Source organism: Narcine bancroftii, chromosome 1, assembly GCF_036971445.1.
Source record: "Narcine bancroftii isolate sNarBan1 chromosome 1, sNarBan1.hap1, whole genome shotgun sequence".
Lineage (NCBI taxonomy): Eukaryota > Metazoa > Chordata > Chondrichthyes > Torpediniformes > Narcinidae > Narcine > Narcine bancroftii.
In genome coordinates this window covers 196,668,016-196,688,463 of record NC_091469.1, presented here as the reverse complement: position 1 = coordinate 196,688,463, position 20,448 = coordinate 196,668,016, and the positions used below count along the sequence as shown (strand labels likewise).

At 39.2% G+C, this 20,448-nt stretch overlaps 1 protein-coding gene across 1 annotated transcript in view; it reads left to right on the top strand.

Annotated features, from left to right (window-relative positions):
• LOC138737057 (centriolin-like) overlaps nucleotides 1–20,448 on the top strand; it is a 119,135-nt gene that overhangs the window by 79,828 nt on the left and 18,859 nt on the right. Inside the window, exons 26-29 of the mRNA XM_069887516.1 lie at nucleotides 6,783–6,975; nucleotides 11,339–11,469; nucleotides 17,731–17,871; nucleotides 19,307–19,433. Of these exons, the coding sequence (XP_069743617.1) occupies nucleotides 6,783–6,975; nucleotides 11,339–11,469; nucleotides 17,731–17,871; nucleotides 19,307–19,433 (592 nt within the window). The remainder of the gene's footprint in view (nucleotides 1–6,782; nucleotides 6,976–11,338; nucleotides 11,470–17,730; nucleotides 17,872–19,306; nucleotides 19,434–20,448) is intronic.

Here is a 20,448-nt window from a genome sequence, read left to right as displayed (position 1 = left end):
CCACTATTCAAAATGTACCCGGGATGTAGGTTAATGGAGTGTAAATTGGGCAGCACAGACTTGTGGGCCAAAATGGCCTGCTTTCATGCTACATGTCTACATTTAAATTTTTTTAAATGTAAACTGAATACACATTATTCAGGTCATATTTAGCAAAGTGAAGAATAGTCCAAAATGGTTACTTTTGGGGATAAAAAAAACTACGGAATTAGATAAATACTGTTTCATTAATTTGTCTAAAATAAATTTATTTTGGCATAAATTTGATTATTGTTTTAAAAATTAAATACAATGGCCTGGATCTTCCTCTGTTTAGTCAACCATCCAAATTCAGCAAGTCTTCAAAGTTGGCTTGAAGAGCTGGTATTCAGATACAGACCTCATTGGGGAACCATGAATTACTCTGAAGCTGAAACACTATGAAAAAGCTCACTGTGCTTAGAAGCATAAGCAAATGAATAAAAGCAGTTGAATATATTTAAATCAGTTCAATTAAATTGAAGAAATAAATTACCTTATTTCTGCAGCTGTTTCTTCCAATTAAAGTGAATGAGTTCATTGAATGCAAGTTGTTTGGTAACAAATTTCCCAAATGAACAACCACCCAGCTTTTATGTAGGGATTGTAGTTTTGGATTTCTGGTGCATTTGCCTGATTATCCACTGTAATTTTTTTTTCAAGTTTTTCACAAAAGCAGGAGAAAGAGCTTCCTTATTTTTCATCTTTATGAACTTTCCCATACACCTATAGCAGGCAACATGAAACCTGCATAGAAATTCAATTCAAATTCAATTTAATGATTTTGGTGCTAAAGCAGTCACTGAATCACAATGGATCTTCACTTTATCTGAAAGAAATAGCTGCTGAATGTTTCCAGCATTTTCTGCTTTTACTTCAGATTTCCAACATCTGCAATTTTTTTGCAATACATTTGTACCAACTGTGAAAAATTTATTTTAACACAACGAAGCTTTGAATAGCAGGATTGCATAACTCCTTTGCCAAGCACATTGTCTTAAAATTATGTGGTGTAAAATCAATCTCTTTGAGTGTCTGTTGAAGCAAAATTAAAATGAGACACCAACGAAATGAATTTCTAGGTAAATAAATGTGACCTGTGCATAGTTGGAACATTATAAAATTCTAGGATATGGATTAATATATGGCTTTTAATCATGTGACATTTTTATTTTCATAATATTTGTGAATTTAACATATAAGCATAAATTGACAATCACATAATAATTCATTTGTATACAAGTATGCACTCATCAAAAGAAAAAAGTAGATAAAATGACATCAATAATTGCTTATAATACCTCAAAAACCTTTAATTGAAATAATCTATGCAACCATGTAAAACCCATTTGTTGAAGTAACGTATAAAATAAGGGGGGAGAAAAACCCAAAAACAACATCTAAAAACAATATCTTCTCCCTCTAATCAAGGTTACCTTAAAAAATCAATAATATGGTGACCCACCCCCTCCCCCCAATAGCAGGCAATGAACCACTGGAACATGCAATAATTGTTAATTCTTCCAGTGATTTTTTTTTAAATTCATAGAATGGACCCCACAATTTCATAAATTGAGCCTTTCTATCTTTAATATTATATCTAATTTTCTCTAAACTTAAATAGGACATTACATTATATAACATTATATCTTTCCATTTCAATAAAATTGTTTGTCTAGCGATCAACATGGTACAAGCTTTTTCCTGAGATGCTGATTTAAGTGTATCTGAATCACGAGAAAAACCAAACAAAGCAATTAACGGGCAAGGTTCCAAATTAATCTTAAAAATTATTGATCGAGTTTGGAAAATATCTTTCCAGAATCTCTCTAAATTTGGGCACTCCCAAAACATATGGATCAGAAAAGCTTCAAAAAAATTTTACATTTCTCACATAATGGATGAATATCTGCATAAAAACTAGATAATTAAGTTCAGACATATGAGTTCTATGTAAATTGTAATAAGTAGTTGCTTGCACAAAATGAGTAATCATTAATCAAATTGAGAGTAGAGTACCAATCTTCATCTGAAAATATTGTGTTCAAATCTCATTCCTAATTGTTTTTGATCCCAGCCATGGGGACTGAATTAAATCCAATAAATAATTGTAAATTCATGATATTAATCTACCATAAAATTGAAACCATAAATTAAAAAAAACAGATCAAGAATATTAGTGTTGGAATTCATGGAAAATCAAAAATATTAGACTGAGCAAAATGGTAAGGAAAATGATAAAAATCCTAAAATTGCAAGCATAGAAATTTTTTTGGAGAACTGCAATTCCATTTCTACCCAAAATGGGCAATTCACTGACTTATCCAAATGCAATAATATAAATAAATTACGTATGTTAATCGCCCAATAGTACAATCTAAAATCTGGAAGTGATAATCCTTCATCTAATAAGCGAGACTGTTAGAGAATTTTATTCTAACCTTTATATTTCTGAATTTAAGAATGATTGTATTTCATTGTCAGAATTTCTGGATCATTTGAATTTACCTGTACTTTCTGAAGAGAAACATGCAAGTTTAGAGAAACCTATTTCGCAGGAGGGTATAGCTGTGGCTATTTCCTCATTTTAGTTAGGTAAATCTCCAGGAACAGATGGATTTCTTGCAGAATTTTATAAATCCTTCTCCAAACAGCTTGAACTCCATTTAAGTCTGGTATTGGCTGACTCCTTTAAAGAATAGATGCTACCTTTATCATTTAATAAGGCTTGTATCTCTCTTATTCTTAAAAAAAGGATAGAACCAACAGAATGTACTTCTTATAGTCCTGTATTGTTACTTAACTTTGATATGAAGGTTCTATCAAAGGTTTTAGCAGATAGATTAGAAAAAAAATTACCATTTATTATAGCCTCAGACCAAACTGGTTTTATTAAAAATTGTTATTATAATAATATACATCAATTATTAAACATTCTATAGCCACCTTCCACTCCATCGATAGAATGCGTTCTTTCCTTAGATGCTGAAAAAGCGTTTGATTGGGTAGAATGGGAGTATCTTTTTGCCGCACGAGGTCAATTTAATTTTGGTCCTGATATTATTAAATTATTGTATTCATCAGTTTAGACTGACTAAATTCCAAATTTCGTTTGTGAATGTCACTTTGGCAGTTGCCAACAAGTCCAACTCCCAGCTAAATACCACACAATGGAATATGGAAGTGCAGAGTTGCATTCCATGAAGAAATTCACATATAACCTACGGAGGAAACATGACACATTTGTTAGAGTATGGCAATCTTACTTGCAGTACATTGATACTCATATAAATTGATTTTTTTTCCCCCTTTTAAATGGGAATAAAGTTAAATTATCCCAGTAAGGCCAGAGGTGTTATTATGGAAATGGGACCTGGTGCAGACGACACACCTGCCCTTTTCAGATCCTTAGTTTTCTTTTTACTTTTGAGTACCTTTCTTTTTTTTAATGTTTTCTTTTGAATGGTGTTGCCACCATTATTTTTTTCATTACAGCTTTTGGTAGGGTTGTGTGCCCCACAATGATTGGGATCTAGTTAAGTTTTTGGAATGTATTCACTGAGGTGGGTTGGGGGGCTGGGGACGAATGCAGACTTTGGGTATGAATATGTACATGGGTGGCTTTGTTTATTGGACTTTAAGTCTATGAAAAATAAAATATTACAAAAAAAATGGTTTTCATGCACTAAGGCATCAGTTTGCTTTAATTTATAGCAATTGGATATGTTTAATCTCAACAGGGGTACATGACAGAGTTGCCCATTAAGTCCTTTGTTTTTTTATATAGTATTGGAACCATTAGCTGTTGCTCTCCGACAGTGTAGAGAATTTAATACCATAATTAGAGGACGAATTGAACATAAAGTATCACTTTATGCCGATGATGTACTGCTTTTTATTTCAAATCCTGAAATTTCTGTACCACACATATTAATTTTGTTTGATAGATTCAGTCAATTCTCAGGTTATAAATTAAATTTACGTAAGAGTGAGCTTCCACCCTCAAAAGGTGCTTTTGCAGGTTATTCCAATTTTCTGTTTAAAATAGTGAGAAAGAATATTTCCAATATTTAGGAATTATAAATATGAAAAATTATTCTTTGGCTTGGCTTTACGGACGAAGATTTATGGAGGGGTATGTCCACGTCTGCTGCAGGCTCGTTGGTGACTGACGTCCGATGCGGGACAGGCAGCCACGGTTGCAGCAGTTGCAAGGGAAAATTGGTTGGTTGGGGTTGGGTGTTGGGTTTTTCCTCTTTTGTCAGTGAGGTGGGCTCTGCGGTCTTCTTCAAAGGAGGTTGCTGCCCACCGAACTGTGAGACGCCAAGATGCACGGTTGGAGGCAATATCAGCCCACTGGCGGTGGTCAATGTGGCAGGCACCAAGAGATTTCTTTAAGCAGTCCTTGTACCTCTTCTTTGGTGCACTGTCTCGGTGGCCAGTGGAGAGCTCACCATATAACACGATCTTGGGAAGGCGTTGGTCCTCCATTCTGGAGATGTGACCCACCCAGCACAGTTGGGTCTTCAGCAGCATGGATTCGATGCTTGCGTACTCTGCCAGCTCGAGTACTTCGATGTTGGTGATGAAGTCATTCCAATGAATGTTGAGGATGGTGCGGAGATAGCGCTGATGGAAGCGTTCTAGGAGCCGTAGGTGATGCCGGTAGAGGACCCATGATTCGGAGCCGAACAGGAGCGTGGGTATGACAACGGCTCTGTACATGCTGATCTTTGTGTGTTTCTTCAGGTGGTTGTTTTTCCAGACTCTTGTGTAGTCTTCCAAAGGCGCTATTTGCCTTGGCGAGTCTGTTGTCTATCTCTTTGTCGATCCTTGCATCAGATGAAATGGTGCAGCCGAGGTAGATAAACTGGTTGACCGTGTTGAGTTCTGTGTGCCCGATGGAGATGTGGGGGAGCTGGTAGTCATGGTGGGGAGCTGGCTGATGGAGGACCTCAGTTTTCTTCAGGCTGACTTCCAGGCCAAACATTTTGGCAGTTTCCACAAAACAGGACATCATGCGCTGGAGAGCTGGCTCTGAATGGGCAACTAAAGCGGCATCGTCTGCAAAGAGTAGTTCACGGACAAGTTGCTCTTGTGTCTTGGTGTGAGCTTGCAGGCGCCTCAGATTGAAGAGACTGCCAACTGTGCGGTACCGGATGTAAACAGCGTCTTCATTGTTGAGGTCTTTCATGGCTTGTTTCAGCATCATGCTGAAGAAGATAGTAAAGAGGGTTGGTGCGAGGACGCAGCCTTGCTTCACGCCGTTGTCAATGGAGAAGGGTTCGGAGAGTTCATTGCTGTATCTGACCCAACCTTGTTGGTTTTTGTGCATTTGGATAACCATGTTGAGGAACTTGGGGGGGCATCCGAGGCGCTCTAGTATTTGCCAAAACCCTTTCCTGCTCATGGTGTCAAAGGCTTTGGTGAGGTCAACAAAGGTTATGTAGAGTCCTTTGTTTTGTTCTCTGCACTTTTCTTGGAGCTGCCTGAGGGCAAAGACCATGTCAGTAGTTCCTCTGTTTGCGCGAAAGCCACACTGTGATACTGGGAGGACATTTTCGGCGACACAAGGTATTATTCTATTAAGGACAATCCTAGCGAAGATTTTGCCAGCAATGGAGAGCTACGTGATAACACCTGTTTAAAAGAGAATTTCTGGGTATTACTTGATGAGATTAAACTATCATTATCAGGTTTGTCACCCTTATCTATCACAGTGATAGGATATATTAATTAAATTAAAATGAATATTTTACCTAAATTTACTAATTTTTATCCCCAAATCCTTTCAGCTCACTGGATTCAGCTATTACTACTTATATATAGCAGGGGGGGGGGGGAAACATAAATAAAATCCATTTTCAAAAGACCACATTAAACTGAGGATTATCACTTCCAAATGTTAGAATCATGTATGCATTTTGATTTAAATTAATCCCCATTTGATTACATAAATTGCTTTCATTCAGGATGGGTTCTTTCAGAAGGATTAAATCGGTGTATAAGACAACACAAAAATACACATACAGGTTTCCCCGCTATCCAAAAGTAGAGCATGCTTCAGAAACCTTTGGTAAGCCGAAATGGTGTAAAGTGAAGAGGCAATTACCTTTAATTTAAATGGGAAACATTTTTGAGCATTGTCAGACCCAAAAAAATAACCTACCAAATAACACACAAAATCTAAAATAATTCTAACATATACTGTAGTAAAAGCAAGAATGATATGATAAATACACAGCCTCTATAAAGTAGAAATAATGTATGTACAGTGTAGTTTCACTTACCAGAATCAGGAAGACAGCTTCTATAACAGCTCGCTGCAAATCAAAAGCTGAACTCTATTCTTGCTTTTTGACTTTTTTTTCATGAAAGCAAAAATCTTAATCAATTTATTTTGGTTAGCAAAAACAGTTACTAAAACCCGGTCCTCCCAATTAATATATACAGGATAGAGTAATATGTTAGGAATATATGAATAGTGAATGATAAATAAATTCAGATGTTTACTCTTTTTTTCTTTCTTTTGGGGAGGGGGGATAAAAGAAAAAAATTATATTATTTTTATTATTCATCCATTTTATGATGAAGAATTTCTGTAGGTATTGATGCAAATGAAAAATAAAATTTTCAGAAAAAGGTACTAATGTAGGACTTTAGTGAAGTGGCGAAAAGCGGAAGATATGTGTTTTATTGATGGTGCTAGATTGATAAATAACTGCATTACATTTCTGTAAAAAAAAATTTCTTTTTATTCACAGAGACTTTTTAGATGGGCATATAGATCTGCTCATGAATGAACTTGAAATGGAAAAATCTTCTCAGAGACACGATGATATTGTTGATGAAATTGAATGTGTGGAAATAACTCTCTCAAAACGAAGGGCAGAGCTGCGAGAAGCAGATAAACTATTAATGGAAGTTGAAGCAGATTTCAAAAGTACAAGAGAAAAGGCAAGTCTCTTTCAGCTTGTTTCACATTAGTAACATAGTAACAATGATACAAGACTGGCTGCATCACAGTCTAGTATGGGAACACCAATACCCCTGAGCATAAAGCCCTTCAAAAGACAATGGACACAGCCCTGGACATCACAGGCAAAACTCTCACCACTAATGAGTACATCTACAGGGAACACTGCCATTGGAGGGGAGCAGCAATTATCAAAGACCCACACCACCCAGCACAAGCTCTGTTCTCACTGCTGCCATCAGGAAAGAGGTATAGCTGCACCACCAGGTTCAGGAACAGCTGCTACGCCGCCACCATTTTAGACTCCTCAACAACATACTCAATCAGAGACTCATTTTAAGGACTCTTGCTTGTGCAATTTATTGATTTTCTTTTGTTCTCTCTGTATTGCAGTCAGTTTATTTACATTTGTTATCTCTTTACAGTTCTTTTATTTGTTTATGCTGTGTATAGTTTATTTTTCTGTAATTCTGCCTTGCCCACAGGGCAAAAGGAATCTCAGGGTTGTATGTGATGTCATGTATGTATTCTGACAATAAATCAGAAATCTAAATCTAATCTAAATGAGTTCAACTTTTTTTTAAAATGGACTGAGAGTTTTGCTATTTCTCTGAGACTCGGGCTTTTCACACCAATAATAATTGTTGGCTTATGTCCAAAATGTATCAATCACTGTAGATTAAGAAATAATTTCTTGCCCAAAATGTTATCCATGGAAAATTTATGCCTTGAAGAGTTGTGTTGGGTAATGAGAACCAACCTAATATCTACAGGAAATGAGGGAAACACTCAGCGGGCCTGACAGTATCTGCAGAAAGAGAAATTGAGATAACATTTTTTTTATTGAAGGATATTAAAATTATGAAAAAGAGAGAAAGCAAGTTAGTTTTAAATTGCAGAAAGAATAGGACTAATGAATAGGGCAAGCAGAATATCTTTGGTAGGTCAAAGAGGATGTATTTTATAGGATAAGGTTGGTGTTGCTAAGCTTTTGATTGTTAAACTTCGAACAAAGGACCATGAAATGAGGGCACCCTGAGAAAGAAAACAAACAAAGGAACAAAAAAACCTTTAAAAGCTAAAATCTAGGAAATACCCACCAGGTCAGATGGCCCTAGTGGAGAGAGGAAAACTGAGCCAATATGATGACCAAAAGATTTAAGGAAATATTATTTTTGCAACTTACTACTCCATTCTTACATCTTCTGAAAAGAGCATTCCCTTTAAAATAACTATTGACAGAGCTGTTGACCACCCCTCTGCTCTCACTCCTATTGTTCCCTGGAAGAATAAATGAGGTTCCCCAGGCCTCAATTTCCACTCATCAGCATTTTCATTCAACAAATCCTTCTACAGTGAAAGTCCTAAAATCTGAACTACTCGGGGATTGGATTGGCCAGGATTTTCTGGATTCTTGGGCAGTACTTTTAAAATTCATATTTAAGGAGAATAAAGAAGACATGAACAGGTAATTTTGATTATTTATTTATGAAATGTTTTTAATAAAAATTAAAAAAAAAACATTTATTCATTCATTCTGTACATCTGTGGCGCTTACGCCACAAAAGCCCGCTAAATTTTAAAAGTTTGACAGTTTTTGTGAAGTCTGGATTCTCAGGTGGTCCAGATTTCTAGCATTCGATTTTTGGACTTTTACTGCATACAGTATCCACCACCTTTGAGATTCTACCACTGAACACACATTTCTTTCTTCTCCACTTTGAATATTCTGAAGGAGCCTTTCCTTTTCCTATGCTCTGGTTTGCTTTTCTGCCATCTCCACCTCTCCCTTTATCATATACTTCCATCTCTTTTATTCCTTCTTTCCACCATCCAAGGACATAGTCATAAGCAATGATCCACTTACACATCCCAATCTAGGCTACTGTATTTCAGTGCTCACAAAGCGGTCTTCTCTACAGTGGAGAAGATTAGGTGACTGTTTTCAGTCTATAAATCCAAGCTTCTTAGTACCTATCACTTTAATTCTCCATCCTAGTCTCAATCTCCACTATTATCTGCTCTTTTGCTAAGTCACTTTTTTGCATTGTGATGACTATGAATATTTTTTTTTTCGGTATTCTCTTTTTTCAGTTAAGTGTACGATTGTTTTTTTTTTACGAAGTGCTTGTTCAGCTGTAGCAAATAAGAATTTTGATGCATATGTACAGTGCCCTCCATAATGTTTGGAACAGATTTTTTTTCTTTTATTTGCCTCTGTGCTCCACAATTTTAGAACATAGAACACTACAGCACATTACCCCTTTGGCCCTCGGTGTTGTGCCAACTCGTATATTACTTGAAAAAATAATAATAAATCCTCCCTACCCGAACCCTCTATTTTTCTTTCATTCATGTTTGCCTGACTAGGAGTCTCTTAAATGCCCCTAATGTCTCAGCCTCTACCACAATCCATGGCAAAGCATTGCAGGTATCCACTACTCTCTGCGTATTTTAAAAAACTTGCCCTTTACAAATTTTAAATTTGTAATCAAACAATTCATATGTAATTAAAGTGCACATTTCAGTTTTTATTCAAGGTTATTTGTATGCATTTTGGTTTGACCATGTAGATATTACATCACTTTTTAAGACATAGTCCCTTCATTTCAAGGCTCCATAACGTTTGGCTCATTTTGCTTCACCAGTGTTTGTGAGGACTCGGGTATGATTAATTGTTTCATTGGTGGAGTTTTAAGAGAGCTAGGCTTGCTTCTAAGTATTTGATCACCTTTGGAGTCTGTAGTTGCCATTTTTCTACATGAGGACCAGAGTTGTACCAATGAAACTCAAAGAAGACATCATGAGGTGCAGAAACGAGAATAAAACAGTAAGAGACATTGCCCAAACTTTAGGATTACCAAAATCAACTGTTTGGAACATTATTAAGAAGAAAGAGCATACCAGTGAGCTCAGTAATCATAAAGGGACTGGTAAGTCAAGAAAGGTCTCCACTGCTGATGACACAAGAATTCTCATCATAATGAAGAAAAATTTGCAAAGTTATATCTGACAGATCAGAAACACTCTTCAGAAGGCAGGTGTGGATATATTAATGACTACTAGCTTTTAAACTGCAGCTCCTGGGTAGCTCTTCTGGGCCCCAGGTGTGATTACTGGGGCAAGGGTGCTGGAATCACTTTTTAAATTGCAGGGGGATCTGGGGGAATCCCGCCCCTGCAATGACGCGTCACGTACTCACCTGAAGTACTGCTGGATGTTCAGATGCTGGCTGCCCGGTGATGCACACACAAGCGCTGACCGCCATTTTTGTTTTCAAATCGCCTGTGGACGCAAGTAGGTAAGTTTAACTGGATTCCCTGACTACCTCTGATGTAGGTTGGATTCTCACGGGGTTGACCGGGTCAGACCCTTTCTAACTGCCTGGTCAACCCCATTTTACACAGCAGTTTGAAAGGACCTACTGTCGACGAAAGACTTTGTGAAAAGAAAAATCTGGAATGTGCACCTTAATTACATGTGAATTGTTTGCAAATAAAGGAAAGAAGTGTCTTTGTCCCAAGAATCATGGAAGCCACTGCAAATTGAACAATATATATATGACAATAAACTCATTATAATTTTTATCATTATCTAACCTGTCTGTCTTGCATCAATACTGTTATAATGAGGCATAAGTTTGAAGAACTGCATATCATCTTCCAGTTTCTAGACTCAGTATTGAATTTAGTGTGTACCTGTCTAAATGCCTTAAATGTTGCAAATGTGTCCATGTTATGTGTCCTTTGGCAGCTCAACTGGTGATTTTCAAAGTTCCTAGCAATGAATGGAAATGGATTTGAGGCAAATGAATATTTTTCCTCATTACCAGTTTCAGTTTGAAATGGGATTTTATTACATTTAATACTGTTACTATCCATAAATCTTCGTCCGCGAAGCCAAGCCAAAGATATCCATTTCATAGTTATTTTTAATTCAGTTGTTACATTAAAAAGAGCAACAAAAACATAAACCCTGTTATCAGAAATTACAGATCAAAGACCGTATGACACCTTTTGGACTCTTGTAAAATTATGTAATGTGTACAATGTTTTGGGTGCTTCAAATTTTACTTTAAAATTAACTCAATTATTTAATTCCTGATTCAGCATCTCAAAGCAAAATGTTGACCATCACTTTCCCTCCACAGAGGCTGTCTGATCCACTGAGTTCATCTAGCAGTTTATTTTCTGCTCCAAATTTCAGCATCTGTAGTCTCTTGTCTCCAGCCTTTTATATCTGAATTTTTAGAATCTGTCTATTGTGACTCAGACTATAAAATTGAAATGTTTTCGAAAGTAATTACCAGAATATTTTTTTTAATGTGTTTTCTTATTCTTACAGTCAAAAGAAATACTCCAACAATATGATGACACCAGAAAACACTTGGTTGACACTGAGAAAGATGCAGAAGAGTTGGAAGAAAGAGCACACGACACTGCAGTCAAACTTGTTAAGGCTGACAAGCAACTCCGGTACTGAACAGAGTTCCAAACTTTTAATAATTTATGCAGATTGCATTGAAATCTCTGAAGAAATGAAGAACTAAATTGTTTGTGTCAATGAAAATTGAGAGCTCTAATTGTCTCCTTTTTCCAAAATTGAGTCTGGCTGGATGTTCATTTTAACCTTCACTGCAGGATGAGTAAACTTTATTTTAGTTCAGAGTACACAGGAATGCTGAGCTGAGGTATTTTAGAGTGTCTGATGATTGCAAAGTGAGCTTAAATCTTTTTGTGGATTTATTTGGTCAGATGAAGCAGCCATGTAGATACATCTGATAGATTGTACTGAAATAACGGAATGCAAGTTTTTACAAATACATTTTCACCAATTGAATTATAAAATAATCTTGTGTGTCAGGTTGGCACATCCTCTTAAAACATTATGATGTATTTTAAATTCTTGATTATTTTTCCTCACTTCATCACCATATAACTAAGATGCTCTACTAGAACTGATGTTATCGTCAAACATGGATGGAACTACTTTTGCTTAATGAACTGACCTCCACCTTTTGGCAGCTGATCAGCAATCCCCTTAGTGCCAGATACCTCTCCCTAAATAGAACATAGAACACTACAGCACAATACAGGCTCTTCAGCCCTCAATCTGTGCCAACCCATATATTCCTCAAAAACAAAATCCTCCCTATCCTGAATCCTCTATTTTTCTTCCGTCCATGTTTTCCTTAGGAGTCTCTTAAATACCCCTAATGTTTCAGCCTCCACCACCATCCCTGGCAAGGCCTTCCAGGCACCACAACTCTCTGCATTTAAAAAAAAAATGCAGATGTCTCCTCTAAACTTCCCTCCCAACACTTTGTACACATCCTCTGGTGTTTGCTACTCCTGCCCTGGAAAACGGGTGCTGGCAGTCCACCTATGTATGCTTCTCATAATCTTCTGGACCTCAGTCAAGTCTCCTCTCATCCTTCTACACTTCAAAGAAAAAAAGTCCCAGCTCTGCTAACCTTACCTCATAAGACGTTTTTCCATTTCGGGTAACATCCTGGTAAATTTCTTCTGCATCCTCTTCATGGCTTCCACATCCTTCCTATAATGTGACCAGAACTGAACACAATACTCTAAATGTTGTCTCACCAGAGATTTGTAGAGTTGCAACATGACCTCTCTACTCTCGAACTCAACCCCCCCCCTCCCCATTTATGAACCTAGCATCCCATAGGCTGCCTTAACTATCCTATCAACCTATGCAGCAACCTTGAGGTATGTATGGATTTGGACCCCAAGGTTCCTCTGTTATCCACACTTTTAACCAACTATGAACCTTGTATTCAGCATCCTGGTTTGTCCTTCTAAAATGCGTCACCTCATACTTGTCCACCTAACTTTGCATCCTGTTTATATCCTCCTGCAACCTTCAGCTCTATCTACAACTCCTCCAACCTTCGTATTATCTGCAAATTTACTGACCCATCCTTCCGCCTCTTCATCCAAGTCATTTATAAAACAAAGGCCAGAGGTCCCAGAACAGACTCAACTAGTCACTGACCTCCAGGCAGAATACTTTTCTTCCAATATTCCTTTCTACTTCCTACCTGCAAGGCCATTTTTAATCCATGCAGCCAAGGTTCCATGGATCCCATGCCTCATGATTTTCTGAACAAGTCTCTCATGGAGGACCTTATCAAATGCCTTATTAAAATCCATATAGACTACACCTACACCCTACCCTCATCAATTTCTTTTGTTATCTCCTCAAAAACCTCAATTAGGCTCATAAGGTTTGACCTTCCCTTCACAAAGTCAAGCTAACTATCCTTGAGTAGACTATACTTCTCCAAATGCTTATAGATCCTATCCATAACAATCCTCTCCAATAGTTGGCAAACCATAGATGCAAAACTCACTGGTCTATAATTTCCAGGATTCTCCCTATTACCTTTTTAAACAAGGGGACTACATTTGCCATTCTCCACTCCTCCAGCACCTCCCCTGCGGCCAAAGAGGAATCAAAGATCATAGCCACTGCCCCTCACTTCCCACAGCAACCTGGAGTATATCGCGTCCAGCCCCGGGAACTTATCAATGTTTTTTTTTTAATTTTTTATTTTTCACACCATAAATCACATTAGCCATGATATACACTATTTCTTTTTCACACATATACAGTGACTTTTTCTCCCCCCCCCCCCTCCTCCCAAGCCACCCCCCCACCCCCCCCCCCTCATCCATTTTAGGTATACAATCTAGGTTGCATTAAGCCAGTCAGACAATGTTGTCATTCAACAAAAATACACCAGAAATTCTACTGAGGCCATTCTTTTCTTTCCTTCTCCTTCCATCAACTTAGATAATGTTTGTCCCCGGTAGGTTTTCGCTATTGTATTTAATGTAAGGCTCCTATACTTGTTCGAATATTTCAATATTATTTCTTAACCTATATGTTATTTTTTTCTAATGGAATACATTTATTCATTTAAATTTAGTAGTTTCTTCCTTTTAATTTGGTTATGTATTCCATTAATATTTAAAGTCATATAGTTCAGCGTAGCCCTTTTATATTTTGTTTATCTTCTCTTTCCGTTTTTCCATCATTACCTTTCCTCCTTTTCCATTTCTGTTTTCTTATTTTCAACTCTTTATAAGACAACATTCCTACAACATCCAACATTTTCCTTATTCTCCTATTTCTATCTTATTTATCCCCAATCTCCCCTTCCCCTCCTGAGTTGTCCTTTATCCCTTGTCGGACAACCACATCTCCCCTCTCCATTTGGATTTGCGAATCCACTCGCAAGCGTCAACTGATTTTGCAGTGACCGCTATTTCCCCCCACCCCGTCCCCCCCCAGAAAAGATTTCACTTTTCATATGTCACAAAGGTCACTCTTTTAATTCCCTCCTTATTCTCTCTATTCCATTACCTTCCCTTATTAATTCTTGTCTATACTATCTATATTTTCCTCTAAGCACAGATACATTCACGTATGCACATTGTCTCTATTCACTCTTATACCTCTTTACCCGCATACATATCAATCGTGATCATTTTTACTCTCATTACCCGTCTTCATCCCTCAGTCTATTTTTGTCTTTACCCACATACATATCAATCGTGATCATTTTAACTCTCATTACCCGTCTTCCTCCCTCAGTCTATTTTTGTAATTGTTCTGCAAATTTTCGTGCTTCTTCTGGATCCGAGAATAGTCTGTTTTGTTGTCCTGGAATAAATATTTTCAATACCGCTGGATGCTTCAGTATAAATTTATACCCTTTCTTCCATAAAATCGCCTTTGCTGTATTGAACTCTTTTCTCTTCTTTAGGAGTTCAAAACTTATATCTGGGTAAATGAAGATTTTTTGCCCTTTATACTCCAGTGGTTTGTTGCCCTCTCTTACTTTTTCCATTGTCTTCTCCAGTACCTTTTCTCTTGTAGTATATCTTAGGAATTTTACTACAATAGATCTTGGTTTTTGTTGTGGTTGTGGTTTAGAGGCCAATACTCTATGTGCCCTTTCTATTTCCATTTCTTGCTGTAGTTCTGGACATCCTAGGGTCTTAGGGATCCACTCTTTTATAAACTCCCTCATATTCTTGCCTTCTTCATCTTCTCTAAGGCCCACTATCTTTATGTTATTTCTTCTGTTATGGTTTTCCATTGTATCTATTTTTTGAGCTAGTAGTTCTTGTGTCTCTTTAGTTTTTTTATTAGATTCCTCCAATTTCTTTTTTAAGTCTTCTACCTCCATTTCTGCTGCTACTGCCCGCTCTTCCATCTTGTCCATTTTCTTTCCCATTTCTGTTAAGGTCATCTCTATTTTATTTATTTTCTCTTCTGTGTTGTTTATTCTTTTTCTTAAATCCTTAAATTCCTGTGTTTGCCATTCTTTAAATGACTCCATGTATCCTTTAATAAGAGAAAGTATATCCTTTATCTTGCCTTTCTTTTCTTCTTCTATTTCTCTGTACTCTTCCTCTTCGTCTTCTTCTTCCTCTGGGTTGGCCATCTGTTGTTTCTTTGGTGCCCTTTCCTCCTCTTCTTTCTTGTTTCTATTGTCTTCTGTGGTCTCTTCTTGCTGCAGGTGTTCTGCAGCTGTCGTTGCCGGCTGTGGAGATCGACTCCCCAGCTGGTCCCCCCTCCCGTCGGTGTGTTTTTTTTCATTCGCATCGCGCACTTTTACTCGGCTCTGCGAGCCATTTTTGTAGTCCATTATTTACCGACCTGAGGGAGCGGGTTTCTCTCTCCGCAGCGGGCCTCTTCGGACAGGTAAGGCCTTCACCTTTTTCCTCCTTTGTCTTCTCTTCCTCTCTTCTTACCGTTGCTTTCGATTTTTCTTTTTTTGTCGCCATCTTCTTTCCACCTTTATACTCACTTTTCTGTAACTTTTATTTCTGTGCCTTTGTGTTTTCCTTTGTTTTTCCCGACTTTTCTGGAGAGGGCTGGAGTTCACCGTCCGGCCACTACTCCATCACGTGACTCCCATGGAACTTATCAATGTTGATGATTTCTCTTCCTCTTCCTTAATCTCCACAATGTGGGGGGGGGGGAGAGGTTGGGGGGGAGAGGTGGGGGGTGGGGAGAGGCTACATTTATGTTTTGTTCCCTGCATGTCCTTCCTCATAAATTCAGAGCACAAAGCATCATTACTTTTGAACTTCTGCCCTATTCTCGTCACTCATATCCTGGTTCTCACTTCCCTGCCAAACTAGTTAAACCCACCCCAACAATTCGAACAAACCTGCCTGCCCGGATATTGGTCCCTTTCCAGTTCAGGTGCAGCCTGTCTTTTGTACAGGTCAGACTTTTCCCAGAAGAGATCCCAATAATCCACAAATCTGAAACACTGCCCCCTGCATCAACTCTTCAACCATGCATTCATCACAAGATAAAGGAACAGAAGTAGGCCACTTGGCCCATTGAGTCTGTTCCGCGACTCTACCCTAAGCTGAACTGTACTCTCACCTAGTTCCAATTGCAAGCCTTTTCCCCATATCCCCTGATGCCCCGACCAATTAATCTGGCCACAGCTTTCTATTCCTACCCTCTCTGGCACATGTCACAGTAAGCAATTTCGAGATTACCACCCTTGAGGACCTGCTTTTTAACTTTCCTAACTCCCTGTACTCCCTTTTCAGGACCTCATCACTACTCCTATCTATGTCTGGTTCCCATGTAGATCATGACATCTAGATGCTCACCCTCCCCTTCCAGAATGCTGTGAATTCAATCAGAGACGTCTCTAACCCAGACACCTGGGAAGCAACATACCATCCGGGAGCCTCAATATCGTTCACAGAACCTCCTTTCCATTTGCCTAACCAACGAGTCCCCAGTCTCCATAGTTCTCCTATTCTTTCCCCCTTTCCCTTCTGAGCTGAGGGGCCAGCCTTCGTATCCAAAACAGTAAACTTATTGTTAAGAGGAATGGCCACGGGTGCTCTGCACTGTCTGCCTATTCCCTTTTCCTCTCCTAACAGTCATCCAGCTATATGACATTTGGGGTGACTGTCTCCCTGAACCTCCTCTCTCACTACCTCTGCCTCCCGAATGTTCTGGAGTTCATCCAACTCCAGCTCCAGTTCCTTCACTCAGTCTTCCAGGAGCTGCAGCTCTTGTAGCTGTAGTCATCAGGGACATGCTGCACTCGGAGTATTCCACTGCCCTAAATGTTGTTTCCATTAACTCTTCCCAATTTCAAGATCTTTCCTTGCTGGAAACAAGTTCGTCCTCAGTCTCTGCTCACCAGAGCCTCAAAGTCCAACTCCTACCCTAAGCTACTTACACACTGGCCACTCCACTTGAGCTACCCCACTGTTTATTTGTCACTGTCCCTTATTTTTATTACTCCTCCCACCATTCACTGTTCTATTTAACCCTTAGCTTGTCCTCGGCTCCCTTTTTTAATCCACCCACCTCAAACTGGTTCCTGATATTCACAGCTTTCCCAAGTCCCTCACTCCCCCTCTTCTAGCAATGGTCCCAAGATGTCAAGTTATTTAAAGTCAGACTGTCATTGATTTCATTTTCTCAAGAGAGATCCATCCAATTTCATTCTCTCAAGTATCCACACCTTGCTTCTTTCATCTCTGGTTCCTTCTTTACTGGTGATGTGAAAGTTCACTCAAAATTCCAGTATATGCAGCTCTTGTGTTTCACTGTGAGGCAGATATTTAATTTCATCATTAAGATTTACATTAGTTCAAGCAACTGAGCAGAAGAACAGAGCTAAAATCTTCATGGTAATACAGCAAGATTTTTTTTCATAGACTAATGAAGAATGCCTTGAAAGACCTGGAACAAACCAAGGCTGAACAAGAACATATTCTGAAAAAAATAAATCAAGAGGTATCTGCAGGAAATTTAGAATTGCAGATACTTGTACAGAAAATGGAAAATATGACTGAAAGGTATGTGGCTAAAACTGTTAAATGTTGTTTTCTCTCCCTTCAAATTTTCAGTTAGGGTTCCGCAAGAAGTTACTGGTTTATCACTCTTTAAGTGTCTTGGTTCTTAATGACTGCATCTAACTCCTCTATGATGCCTACCTCCAGTTACCTATATAATTTATAATCGATGCTAGTCCTTATGAGATCTGCTCTTCTAATCTGCTCTCCAAAGAATATGTTAGATGGGAAAAGGTTGGTTTTGTGTCAAAGGCCAATGAAAACTGCTGGTTTGTCATGCAGAATTTAAAAAGGAACAATTGGTTAATGGGGTGAAGTGACCCATTGTAATATTTCAGGTTTATTGTCACATGTACCAAGATGCAGTGACGCAGGTTGTTTTGCAGGCAGACCAATAGTCATCTCATTCAAAGTCCAATAAATAAGTCTTGGTACAGAAGAGCAGAGTCATAAGGAGACAGATTAGTTGGTATGGAGCAAAGACTGTATAATTCTATTACTTTGGGGATCATTCAGGAATCTGATAATAGTGGAATAGAAACTATCCTTGAATGTTCACATACTCGTTAATCTTCCTGACAGGATGAGGGTGAAGAGAGTGTGGTCAAAGGCAGTGGGAGTTATCGATGGAGTCGATGGAAAGGGATGTGTGTGATGACCTGTGCCGTGCTCACAACCAACAGCAATTTTGTGCGGTCATGAGCAGAGCAGTTTCTGTACCATACAAATTAACCCTGATGGGACACTGTCAAAGGTGCACCAGTAGAAGTTTTAAGAGACACAGGAGATGTGCCAAATTTCCTTGGGCTTAAGAGGAAGTAGAGGCACTAGTGCACTTTTTTTGTCTATTGCATTGATGTAGGTGGTCCAGGACAAGTCACTAGAAATATTTACCCACAGGAACTTAAAGCTGCCTACTATGCTCAGCTCAGCACCATTGATTAGGGGAGTAGACTCTGGAACTCTATAACCAGCTCCTTGGTCTTGCAGACACTAAGGGACAGGATGTTTTTCTGACTCCAAGTTACAAATTTCTCTCTCCATCATTGATATTAGAGATCCTGCCAATGAAGGTGGTGTTGATCATTATAGATAGAATTGGAGCTGTGGTTAGCCACATGGACATGGGTGATTGTGGAAGAGGCCTGTCACCAATCCTTGCTCATTGCTACCTGTGGGATAGAAATTCATGAATTCAATTGCAGAGAGGAGTACTGAGACCAAGGTCACATAACTTAGAGATTTTGTTTTTAAGGCTTTAAAATTTTAAGGCTTTAAAAAAATTTTATGACAGTTATGTGAAAATTTAGTAGTTTGAATAACTGCTTATCCTTGGATTGCCAGTGGTTGATCATTAATTTCTCAATTTCAAACTATTATCAATGGTAGGTTACAATGCCACAGAGTTTATTAATTGGCTTTTTTTTTAACCTTTCAGACTAGAAAAACTGCAAGCAGAAATTGTGCTGGCAGAAACTAAAGAGAAGCAGCACCTGGAAACATTGAAAGAAGCAGCAAAGTTGTTGGAGGATAAAAAGAGTGAATTGGAAAGCCTAAATAGCAAGGTAATTACAGAAAACATGTCTAGATCCAGTTACTTAATGTCATTAAAAGCTTAATCTTGTGGCAGTGTGAGCAGTGGAAGAAACACAGCCACCACGTTGAGAGTTGTTAACGACTATATTTATTCAAATTCAGCGCGCCCCTTTAAGGGGAGCATGATCTCAGTCACCTGGTGCATTGTGACATCATAATCGCTGCCCAGGGTGCACGCTGGAAGGGATACTGGAGTCAGAAAGGAACCTCTGATGACACCATTTCCCCATGGCTGCCCCACCACATGGCAATACAAGCGGGGCTGGTTGGCCATGAGGATGTGCGCCGCCACACAACCTCCCCCCACAGAACCGGCTACGCGGCCAGCCCCAGCGCTTGGGCACAGCCATCTGCACCGGCTGTGATAAGTCCAGATGGGCCACCTTCAGGCGGTCCACCGTAAAAAGTTCCTCTCTCCCCCCAACGTCCAGCGTGAAGGTTTCGCCGGACCGTTGCAAGACTATGTATGGCCCCTCGTACAGTCCCTGTAGCGGTGCACCTTGTGGTCCCCTCCACACAAAAATTAACTGGGCCGAGTCGAGCTCTTTGGGGAGATTAAACGGCCGGGTGGGGTGCCGGGGGCAGGGGAGCTAGGGAGGTCAGTCGCCTGCATAGGTCCGCCAGCAGGTTTTTGTCGGTGGCTGTGGTGTCAGAGTCTGGGCCGAAAAACTCACCCGGCAGGGAAAGCAGTGTGCCACAGACCATCTCCGCTGCTGAAGCCTGCAGGTCCTCCCTTGGGTGCTGTTCTAATCCCGAGGAGGACCCAGGATAGTTCATCTGCCCAATCTGGTCCAGAGAGCCTGGCCAGAAGCGATGCCTTCGGGTGCCTGTGGAACCTCTCCACCAACCCATTGGACTGCGGGTGGTATGTTGTGGTGGAGCTTGACCCCCATGAGCTTTGCCATCTGAGTCCACAGGGTAGACGTGAACTGCGCCCTTTTGTCACTAGTGATGTGCGCCAGGACTCCGAAACGGGTGATCCAT